This window comes from Capricornis sumatraensis, chromosome 17 (assembly GCF_032405125.1).
Source record: "Capricornis sumatraensis isolate serow.1 chromosome 17, serow.2, whole genome shotgun sequence".
In the NCBI taxonomy this organism is placed as follows: domain Eukaryota; kingdom Metazoa; phylum Chordata; class Mammalia; order Artiodactyla; family Bovidae; genus Capricornis; species Capricornis sumatraensis.
The window spans coordinates 62,741,419-62,753,793 of NC_091085.1; the positions used below are offsets into that span (position 1 = coordinate 62,741,419).

Sequence of the window (12,375 nt, forward strand, 5' to 3'; positions counted from 1 at the left end):
AGAAAATTAGATACACCAAGGGAATATTTCATGCTAAGATGGGTACACTAAAGGGCAGAAATGGCATGGACCTAACAGAAGCAGAAGATATTAAGAAGAGGTAGCAAGAATACACAGAAGAACCATACAAAAAAGAGCTTCATGACCCAGATAACCACGATGGTGTGATCACTCACCTAGAGCCAGACATTCTGGGATGCAAAGCCAAGTGAGCCTTAGGAAGCATCACTACAAACAAAGCTAGTGGAGGTGATGGAATTCCAGTTGAGCTATTTCAAATCATAAAAGATGATGCTGTGAAAATGCTGCACTCAATATGCCAGCAACTTTGGAAAACTCAGCAGTGGCCACAGGACTGGAAAAGGTCAGTTTTCATTCCAATCCCAAATAAAGGCAATGCCAAAGAATGTTCAAACTACTGCACAATTGCACTCACCTCACATGCTAGCAAAGCATGCTCAAAATCCTACAATCCAGGCTTCAACAGTACGTGAACTGTGAACTTCCAAATGTTCAAGCTGGATTTAGAAAAGGCAAAGGATCTGGCCTGAGCAAGAATAGGAGGGCGGGGGGTGGTGTCACTCTGATGCAAAGTCCAGCCAAGACATGGGCCTGTCCCCAGTCCTCCCAGGGCTTCCCTCCTGCCAGTCTCCAGCTTATGGTTAAGGCTGAGGGGCACTGAGACTGGGCAAAGACCCACACGCATCACCCCGAAGCCTATCAGATCGGCCCTATCAGCTTGTCTGTGGGTCGTTTGGTGTAGGGCTCGCTCACAGGCTTCGTTTAAGATCAAATTGCCAACATCCACTGGATCACCAAAAAAGCAAGAGAGTTCAAGAAAAACATCTACTTCTGCTTTGTTGACTAAGCCAAAGCCTTTGACTGTGTGGATCACAACAAACTTGTGGAAAATTCTTTAAGAGATGGGAATACTAGACCATTTTACCTGTTTCCTGAGAAACCTGTATGCAGGTCAAGAAGCAACAATTAGAACTTATATATGGAACAACAGACTGGTTCCAAACTGGGAAAGGAGTATGTCAAGGCTGTGTATTGTCACCCTGCTTATTTAACTTATGTGTAGAGTACATCATGTGAAATGCTGGTAGGATGAAGCACAAGCTGGAATCAAGATTGCCAGGAGAAATATCAATAACCTCAGATATGCAGATGACACCACCCTTATGGCAGAAAGCGAAGAACTAAAGAGCTTCTTGATGAAAGTGAAAGAGGAGAGTGAAAAAGTTGGTTTAAAACTCAACATTCAGAAACTAAGATCATGGCATTCGGTCCCATCACTTCATGGCAAATAGATGGGGAAACAGTGGAAACAGTGACAGACTTTATTTTGGGGGGCTCCAAAATCACTGCAGATGGTGACTAGCTCTAAGATGGTGAATCCTTTCCAGAATATTTTTAATTTACTTTGCCCAGATTAATCAGAAGAATCACTATGTATGGCAGCCTCATGAAATGCATTTAAGTGAAAGACTTGAAAGCTGAGATTAGTCCTTGATCCATGGGCTGCAGGACAGATGCTGTGTCAGCAGACACGAAAACGTCACGAATCTCCTGCGTTTCCATCCGAGCTCTTGGGTGACCAGATGCATTATCAATAAGCAGTAATATTTCGAAAGGGATCTTTTATTCTGAGTGGTAGGTCTCAACACGGGGCTTAAAATATTCAGTAACCATGTTGTTAACAGATGAGCTGCCATACAGGCTTGAAAAGAACAGAGTCCCTTAACTGTTTGGGTTACCTTAGACCGCAAGTGATTTTGGTTTATAAGTGGTAAAAAATAGTATTTAAGAGCACTGGTTCACAACTCAGTCTGCTCCTTTCTAATGTGTGATTGGTGAGGACACATTATAAACTGCTCTGATTTTTTGTTTTCTTGTCCATAAAATGGGAAAAATGATATTACTTTGTAAAGTTTTAGGGAGATTAAAAAGTGATATGTATGTTTTAAATTAACTAAACCTAATAGCACTGTATATATTAACTTATCACAACAGCAGATCAAGTCATAAATTATGATGATGTGTTACTCATTTCCTTTGTTAAGTGAAATTTTCATTCTCCAATTGAAAAAAAATAATAATAAAACAATCACTCCTCTGTATTCCACTTAAAAAAAAAAAACAAAAAACTCAACATTCAGAAACTAAGATCATGGCATTCGGTCCCATCACTTCATGGCAAATAGATGGGGAAACAGTGGAAACAGTGTCAGACTTTATTTTGGGGGGCTCCAAAATCACTGCAGATGGTGACTGCAGCCATGAAATTAAAAGACACTTGGTCCTTGGAAGAAAAGCTATGACCAATCTAGACAGCATATCAAAAAGCAGAGACATTACTTTGCCGACTAAGGTCTGTCTAGTCAAGGCTATGGTTTTGCCAGTAGTCATGTATGTGAGAGGATGTGAGAGCCGGACTATAAAGAAAGCTGAGCACCAAAGAATTGATGCTTTTGAACTGTGGTATTGGAGAAGACTCTTGAGAGTCCCTTTGGACTGCAAGGAGATCAAACCAGTCAATCCTAATGGAAATCAGTACTGAATATTCATTGGAAGGACTGATGCTGAAGCTGAAACTCCAATACTTTGGCCACTTGATGCGAGGAACTGACTCACTGGAAAAGACCGTGATGCTGGGAAAGACTGAAGGTAGGAAGAGATGGGGACAACAGAGGATGAGAGGGTTGGACGGCATCACCAACTTGATGGACATGAGTTTGAGCAAGCTCGGGAGTTGGTGATGGATAGGAAAGCCTGGCGTGCTGCAGTCCATGGGGTCACAAAGAGTTAGACATGACTGAGAGACTGAACTGACTTTTTCAAGGGCCCTCTCTCCAAATGCAATTATGTAGAGGGTTGGGGTTTCAACATACAGATTTTGAGTGGACACAATTCAGTCCATAATAACTACCGATCACTTGAAATGTGGTGGGTCTAAGTTAATATATGTTCTAAGTGTAACTGTACACTGTGGATTTTCATCATTCACCTGTTTTCATCACATGTTCAAAAGAGAATATAAATTTCTCATTAATACCTTTTTAAAAATACCTTTTTATATTGATTACATGTTGAATGATAATATTTTGGATATATTTGGCTAAATATATTATAAGAATGACTTTCACCTTTTTTTTGCCCACTTTTTAATTTTATTTCAATGTGGGCTACTGAAAATTTTTAATTTACATGAACAGATCACATTATATTTCTGCTGGACAGTGGATATCCAGAGACCCTCTCAGAGCTGATACAGCCACCCCTCCGGTGATTGGTGGGGAATTGTTCTCTGGGGCCCTGTCTTGATGCCTCCCTTCCTCCCTTCCTTCTCCCCAGTTTCTAAAGCCCATAGCTTCCTGCCTCTTCTTGGGTTGAGTCATCCCATTCAGTCAAAGCTGTGCTGTTACACAGAGTAGAGACTTGGGTGGGCAGCGAAGGAAGGACTCCCTGACCACAGCAGTGAGGAAGGAAACGTGTCCCTGCGATTCTTACCGGGGTCTGGCTCAGAGCGGGAGACGTGCAAGAAAAGCAGACCGCCAACCCCCCACACTGCCTGTAGCACCCCCTGCTGAGCATGTCTCCTGTGTGTTTTCTGTTAAAAGAATCTCCATTTCTTACCCTGCCTTGAGTTGCTCTGCCAAAAGCCCTATGTACAATGCCACCTTGGAACGTTACAGGTCCCAGGAAGGAGTTAAGGGGTGAGGAGAGGGAAATTCCACCTCACCCCACAGCAATGAATAAAATATGGTCCCAGATCTCAGTTTGCTCTTGCTACCATGCAGGAAGGAATTGGTGGGGTGGAAAAAGCTATGAGTGACACTGTATACAAGGCTCTGGCATTTCAGTGTGTTATTTCACCGTGTCTTTCTAACAGCCCCGTATTATTATATTTACTCTACAGTTAAGGAAACAGAGACTCAGGGAGGTTAAGTAGCTCCTCCAGTGTCACCAGCTGGCAGGTAGCTGGGCCCATATTTGAGACCAAGTCCGTCTGACTCTTGGCTACCGTGCTGTGGCTGTGCTGTAAAAAGGGAAGAGTTTTCTGGAGCACATGAAGACTCTCTTGAGTTGGATTCAGTCCCAGGAAGGAAAGCAGAGGGAATTATAGGCACGGGACTGGCCTGAGAAAGAATGGGGAGGTGACTCTGGTGCAGGTCACCCTGGTACTCCCTGCAAAGTCCAGCCAAGAAATGGCTCTGTCCCCAGTCCTCAGAGGGCTGCCCTCCTGCCAATCTCTGGCTTATGGCTCAGGCTGAGGGGCACTGAGACTGGGCAAAGTCCCACACACATCATCCCGAAGCCTATGGGCTCGTCCCTATCAGCTTGTCTGCGGGTTGTTCAGTGCAGGGCTCACTCACCGGCTTCGTTTAAGGTCTTTCTTGAGGTTTATTATTTCCTTCTCCATATACCTGATGCTTCTCATTGGCTTTTCTGGGACCTACGGGAAGTCAAGAAGTGAGAGGAAAAGCATTAGTACAACTGTTAGCAGCAGAGCTGGGCTGCAGGAGGCCCGTGTGCTCATATGAGACGTCTAATCAGGTTGGAGGGGCCCTTGCGGGTCACAGCATCCTTGTCTCCACCAAAGAGAGATCCTGGGGCATGCTGGAAACAGCAAGAGTTTTGGAGATGGACGAATTTGAGCTCTGATCCTCATTCTGTCTGGTGACTGCCTGTGTGACCTTGGAAAAATTACTCATCCTTTCTGGGTCTTAGTTTCTTCAGCAGAAGAATGGGGGACCATTTCCTACCTTGTTGTGATGATCAAATTAGTTGCTAAATTTCTGACTTACAGCAAGCTTTGGAAAAACAGTAGCTTCTATTATGAGCATTATACTCAGACAAAAAGTTGAATATTGATAATCATTGTTGTAGGTGGCAGAGGTAGTGGATTTAGACAGCTGAATTTTGTCAATATAAAGATGCAAATGTAACCTTCCCACTGCTCCCCTAGCAGGATTTTATGAGTGACTTATCCAAGTAATTGTTTATGGGTTTTTCTTTCCCTTTTTGCTATTCATTTGCGTTTCTTAGCCACGGGTGAAACCTCACAAGACAGATTTATTACTCAAAGGTGGATCCTGGGTCAATATAAAGAAGAGAGTTCAATTAACTATATTTTAATATAAAAGTCACTTTTCTCAGCCACCAATTTGGTGAACAATAACAAGACTATTAACTTGATTATCTTGTCTTAAAATTAATTCCCGTAATATTAGGTTTTTTAATTAAAGGAAATGCCAAGAAATTATGAGAAAATGGATGCTTTCAGAAGAAACTGGTGGGAGAATACATTGTAATGCCTTTTCTGAAGGGCAATTCATCAGTGCATACTAAATGCTGTAAAAGCGGGCATGCCCTTGGGTCTAATGATTCTTCTGCTGTCAGGCATCCTGTGGGACTATCCTTGCACGCATACAGAGGTTCATCCACAAAACTGCTAGGATGCTGCCTGTGACAGCAAACTCGTGGAAATCACAACTTCACAACAGAAGACAGGTTCAGCAGTCATGGTGCCTCGTAAGGACAGAATGCTATGCAGCAATTAAATGTAATGACAGTATAACAATTTAAAGTGTAGAGATGCTCTGAGGAGTTCTCTGAGAAAGACTCATTACAAAGTAATAGCTATTGCATGATTCTTTGTTTTTGGAAAAATGATCTGTTTGGATGTACACATATCAAAAGATATTAAAAAAAAAAAAACAACTCCCTTGTCATGTGGCAATTCTCTCTGGGGTGGGATTATGGCAGATTTTATTATTTTCTCTTAGCTTATGTGATTTCCCCATTGCTCTGCAGTAAATGTTAATCAGTTATATAATAAACAAAGAGAAAAGATGAAAAAAGAAACAGCAAGTGAAATCTGACCATGGTGGAGGGTGGAACTGTACTGAGAGTGGTTTCTGAAGGCACAGTGAGGACAAGTCAGCTGCTCATTAACAGAAATCATAGTAATGTGGACACGTGGGAGGAGGCGTGGTGCTTTCTCAGCAGCCATTATCACCCACTTTCTCCAAAAATAAGACTGGGCTGTGGTACCTGCTGCTCTGGGCCTTGTGAGTGGAATGAAGAAGGCAGGGAATGGATCCATATCAAAACTGAACGAATTGGGATGGTCCCAGAGATTGTCATACTGAGAGGAGTAAGTCAGAGAAAGACAGATATCGTACGCTATTGATTACATGTGGAATCTAAAAAAATGGTACAAATGAAGTTATTCACAAAACAGAAACAGCATCACAGATTTAGCAAACGAATTTGTGGTTATCATAGGATGGAGGAGGTTAAGATCGGAGGTTAGATTTGGAGGATAGGACTGACATATACACACAGCTCTGTATAAAATAGATAGCTAATAAGGCCCTACTGTGTAGTACAGGAAACTCTACTCAATACCCTGTTATGACCTATATGGACAAGGAATCTATAAAAGAGTAGATATAGGCATATTGTGTAACTGATTCACTTTGCTGTACAGCAGAAACTAATACAACATGGTAAAACAATTATACTCCAATAAAATATTTTTCACTGGGACGACCCAGAGGGATGGTACGGGGAGGGAAGAGGGAGGGGGTGTTCAGGATGGGGAACATGTGTATACCTGTGGCGGATTCATGTTGATGTATGGCAAAACCAATACAATATTGTAAAGTAATTAGCCTCCAATTAAAATAAATAAATTTATATTAAAAAATATATAAAGTGAATTGTTGGCCCCATGCACATCTAGACTATAAGGAAAATAAACTGTTAATTTAGTGCTGAAAAAACAAAGCAAAATTGAACGACATTTCTGGTGGGATGGAGGAGATGGAGAGAGGGCTCTGGAGTAGAGGGAAGGGACTGTCACTGGCTTGCCTCATTCTGAACCACGTGTTTCCTGGGTCACCTAGTATGCGTCCTGTGCAGGCAGCTCAGATTAGAGGAGGAGAAGCTACTGCAAGTCCCCAGGGTATTCCTTCTTATCCACTAAATATAGCATGCGTGTGTGCTCAATAGTGTCTGACTCTTTCAGACCCCATAGACTGTAGCCTGCCAGACTCCTCTGTTCATCCAGTTTTCCAGGAAAGAATACTGGAGTGGGTAGCCATTTCCTTCTCCAGGGGATCTTCTGACCCAGGGATGGAACCTGGGTCTCTTGCGTTGGCAGAATGACTCTTCACCATCTGAGCCACCAGGGAAGCCCATGGAAGTAAATATAACATATTGTTAAAAGGGACTGAACCCACGTCTCTTGTGTCTCCTGCATTGGCAGGAAGATTCTTTACCACTGGCACCACCTGCCCAAATTAAGCATAGAGGATACAAAAAGGTATCTGAGACAGCCTTGAATAAGTTCTGCTAGACATGAAACTGGAGAAGGCAATGGCACCCCACCCCAGTACTCTTGCCTGGAAAATCCCATGGATGGAGGAGCCTGGTAGGCTGCAGTCCATGGGGTCGCTAAGAGTCAGACACTGAGTGACTTCACTTTCACTTTTCACTTTCATGCATTGGAGAAGGAAGTGGCAACCCACTCCAGTGTTCTTGCCTGGAGAATCCCAGGGACGGGGGAGCCTGGTGGGTGAGCCGTCTATGAGGTCGCACAGAGTCTGACATGACTGAAGCGACTTAGCAGCAGCAGCAGACATGAAACAATGAAGTCATTTATAAACTTTATCTCTCTAGCTATCATTAGCAATAACTTACAGGTAATATATCAAGCTTATACCAATACACAATGGTGTTTCTATCCCTTGGCTGAAAATTGATGGCAAATCTATCAGTTTCCATCTTGAGGGATGATGAAGAGGGGGGAGAGGTAGATTTCCAAGGAGCCCTGTAAGAATTTCCAGGAGTTCTTCTTAAAACTTCTAAATAATGGACATTGGCTTTTTTCACACTCCTGGTATCCCTTCTCTCCTCTTGATATGGGTTTGCCTGCTAAGACTTCCTGCCCCTCTCCCATGGAGCACGTGTGCCTCGGAAAAAACTCATGGTATCAGCAACAGGGGTGGTCCTAACCGAAGCCAGACAGCACAGAGCCCACCTGACATCACAGGCTGGCTGAGGGATGCTCATGTGACCCAGTTGGGACTAATGAGTTACAAGTTTCTAAGAAACATGATTCTTAAGTCTAAGGAACCACAGGCAGAGAAGTTCTATTTCCTCAGAGACTGTGGACAGAGAAGCAGATACCTGTGGGGGTTTTTGGCAGCCATTCTGTGCCCATGAGGGAGCCACCCTCCAGCTGAAAATGTGGGGAAGAACAGACAGGAGAGTCAAAGAAAAACCTGTTCCATGGTACCTTGTTGAACTGATCAACCTTCACCAGAACCTGACCTTTTCACGAACATTTCCTTTACTACTTTTCAGCCAGTTGACTTGGCTTTTCTTTCCCTCACAACCACAATATTTCTGAAACAGCTTCCTCCCTTAGATGTGTCAGGGCAGCAACAGATCAATAATTATTTCAACCAGTTCTCTTTCTCCTCTAGAAAATTAAGACCAGATGATCCCTGTTCTGGTGCAGTTTTTTCAGTGAAAGCAATGATATTGGCCCTATTTCGAGATCAAACATTTGAAATCAGGGTTGCCTTTTTCTAATCCCCCTCCCCTTTGTTGAGCATCCAATTAATTCCTTCTTTCAGAACCAAAGCAATGTTCATCACAGATGTTATGATTAGAACACATTTATGAACAAAGACAAAATGAACACATTCAGATTTCCTTGCCATAATCTGAAAATCTATGACTGAAATGCTTCCTGGTGTCAGTTGTGTGCCCTTTACTCTCCTAAACATCCCAGGTTTCACCCCCTTCATGAAGGAACTATGATAACTGTCCAAACTTCAAGGATTTTCCCTGAAATCTCACCTAATGACAGTTGCCTGTGCACCAGGAATTCGCACTACTGTAAAAGACTGAGTTTATATAGACTGGGATTGGTGCTGAACAATTTACAGCTGCAAAACCCAACTGTGTCCTTGGCTTGACACAAGGCTTTAGGAGAAGATGCGCTCCACAAGTGCTGAAATTATTGCAGTATTTTCGTGGATTCTTAGGAGACCATTTTTATTGTGACAACTGTTTAATTACAAGTGAAATAAGCCACTGGTAATAATGGGCATTGAATGAGGGAGAACTGGCTGTCAGGATATTTATAAACGCACTTCGATGTGAGCACAATGAGAAGTTCACAAAGCATCCAAGCACTGCCATCTCTACAACCTTTCTAGAGGGCAATTTCACCATATGTAATGACAAGTCTTAAAAATACATGTTCTTTTGCTCCAGCAAATCTGCTTCTAGCCAAGAAAATTATGCAGCAAGGATAAAAAAAGATTTATCCACGAGGATGTCTACCACAGCAGTGTGAGTAATAGTGAAAAACGTCTAAATGTCCAGCAACAGGCACTGGGCGAATAAATTGTGGTCGAGCCAGACAATGGTGTATGATGATCTGAATTGGGTGCTACTATTTAATGTGGCTGAGATGCATACTCAACTGATGTGGAAGGAAGTATAATTTCAAGGGAAAAATCAATGTTACAAAGCGTTTAAGAACTTAGATCATAGAGAATTTTAAGGTCTGCATTCATAAAAATCTACAGAAATTCCTAAAATATATATATAAACTGATATAAACTATGATTTAAAATATTGATACATGGCAAGGTATCAGCAGGTAGTCAGTGTTAGTCGCTCAGTCGTGTCCGACTCTTCGTGATCACATGGGCTGTAGCCCACCAGGCTCCTCTGTCCATGGGAATTCTCCAGGTAAGAATACTGGAGTGGGTTGCCATTCCTTTCTCCGGGGGATCTTCCGACCCAGGGATGGAACCTGGGTCTCTTGCATTAGCAGAACGACTCTTCACCATCTGAGCCACCGGTGAAGCCCATGGAAGTAAATATAACATATTGTTAAAAGGAATGTTATCTTAGACTGCTTGAATTGTAGATAAATAATAATATTTATTTGGGCTACATTTTTTTCCTGATTCTAAAATAGTTTACTTATATCAACTATCTAATAATAAAATGATAAATAATAAAATAGATCTTCCTGGTGGCTCAGATGGTAAAGTATCTGCCTGCAATGTGGGAGACCCGGGTTTGACTCCTGGGTCAGGAAGATGCCCTGGAGAAGGAAACGGCAATCCACTCCAGCACTCTCGCCTAGAAAATCCCATGGACGGAGGAGCCTGACAGGCTACAGTCCATGGGGTCGCAAAGAGTCGGGCACGACTGAGCAACTTCACTTTCACTTATAATAAGATAATAGCGTTGTTCTTATTTGTAAAGCAATTCTAACTATCAAAATAAGCAAAATGTAAGTTTTTAATGTTGTTTTAAATGAGTAATCTAAGAGCCTGGAATGATGTAATTTAAAAGTCTATTTTGGGCACAAATGAACTTATCTACAAAACAGAAATCGAGTTACAGATGTATTAACAGAAAACAAACTTATGGTTACTGGTGGGGGGGGATAAACTAGAAGATTGAGATTGACACATACACACTGCTATATATAAAACAGACAGTAAGGGCCTGTTGCGCAGCACAGGGACCTCTCCTCAGTGCTCTGCAATGACACCATGGAAAGGAAGCTAAAACACAGCGTGTGTCTACGTATGTACATAGATATATCTATATATAGACATATAAATAATAGATAACTGGTTCACTTTGCTGTAGAGCAGAAACTAACACAACACTGTAAATGAACTGTGTTCAGTGTGTTCACTTACTAAGTCGTGTCTGACTCTGTGAGACCCCAGGGGACTGTAGCCTGCCAGGCTCCTCTGGCCATGGGATTTTCCTGGCAAGAATACTGAATACTGAATACTCCTTCCTCCGTGGGATCGTCCTGACCCAGGGATCAAACCTGTGTCTCTCGTATCTCCTACACTGCAGGCAGATTGTTCACTGCTGAGCCACCAGGGAAGCCTCTATGTAAATAAACTATAGTTAAAAAAAAAATTAAAGTATATTTTAACACACAGTATCAGGCAGGGCTACAGGTAGGAAATCATGCAGTTCAAGACTGAAATATAGGGGAGCAGTTACAAAGGTCTCAGAAGAGCTGAAAAGCCAAATTAGGGAAGATAAGTCATGCTAGAGATTAGCAAAATGAAACTTCTACCACTTCCAGTGCTGGAAGGACTAAGGGAAAAGGTAGCCTTCAGAAGCTCTAGAATTGGGCCACTTGGCAGAAGCTGGACTCGTGGAAGAGTGTATTTTCAGCTGAAGGTGCCACCGGAAGCTGAGTGAGAGATGGGGAGAAAAACAGTAGCCTGCCTGCCCCTCCCCCTCTCCCCCTCCCCCTCCCTCTCTCTCTCTCTCTCTCTCTCTCTCTCTCTCCCTCCCTCCCTCCCTCCCTCTCGCTCCCTCCCTCCAGTTTCCTACTCCACCTCCTACTGGCTAAACCTACAGGGAAGCCAGCTGGCAAGGGTACCTGGGAAATGTAGTTTGCGAGGATCAGTCTTCCACGGGGACTAGGAAATGAAAATGACTCCTCCCACCCCCCACCAATGGTTATGTTATAGCTTATACAAATGCCTTGGCTCCAGGTCCTGATCAGTTATTTTTAGACTATAAAGCTGGTTTTCCCTTTAACCGAGGACCCCTTTGCAGATGATAACTTTGTACATCCCTTATCTTTTGATTCTAAGCCTGACACCCTCAGAATTTCCTGTGGCTAAGATGCATATCCAGAATTAGGATCATTCTAGCTCTCTCAAGATTATCAAAACCCACCTTTCGAGAAAATGCAGAACTCTCCGACTTTTCCCAGTTTCTTCCCTCAGGAAGTACTGTATATTCCAGACCTCGGAGACCAGCTCTGCTTGTATCAAAACTCCTGTGTTCTGTGTACCACACCCTTTAGGTCCTTCCTGCTGAAAAACAAGCTAATGCTAAGTATTTCCTCCCTACAGACACTGATTAGGGTGTCTCCTTACTGAGGTAACACGTTTGCAATACAACTCTACGTTTTAGATCATCACCGGGTTAAGAAATGAACTAACAGATACCAGGGAAAGAGGTAAAAAAAAAAAAAAAAAAAAGGAGAAAATAAAAGCCAAGTACAATCCTATCACCATGTCTCTGGATGTCCTTTGTTTAATTTCTGTGACTATCCCTAGCTGACTTTCATAAAAGCTATCCTGGGAGACTTGATTTTGTCTTTGCTTCCCTTGAGTGTGCCCCTAGTCTTAAGATCCTTCAGGTCTTCCATTGCTCTGCAGAGTGTGGGTGGCGCCTCCATTCTCTGCTGCCTGGAAAGCCAAGGTGAATCTCTGCCCTGTCCCCTTCTGTATCACGTGTCCTGCCTCTCATCTACATATGGGTCTCTGAGGGCAGGGCTGTGAG

At 42.8% G+C, this 12,375-nt stretch overlaps 1 protein-coding gene across 1 annotated transcript in view; it reads right to left on the reverse strand.

Annotated features, from left to right (window-relative positions):
* CCDC60 (coiled-coil domain containing 60) overlaps positions 1-12,375 on the reverse strand; it is a 167,662-nt gene that overhangs the window by 83,551 nt on the left and 71,736 nt on the right. Inside the window, exon 2 of the mRNA XM_068989616.1 lies at positions 4,380-4,459. Coding sequence (XP_068845717.1) covers positions 4,380-4,459 — 80 coding nt within the window. The remainder of the gene's footprint in view (positions 1-4,379; positions 4,460-12,375) is intronic.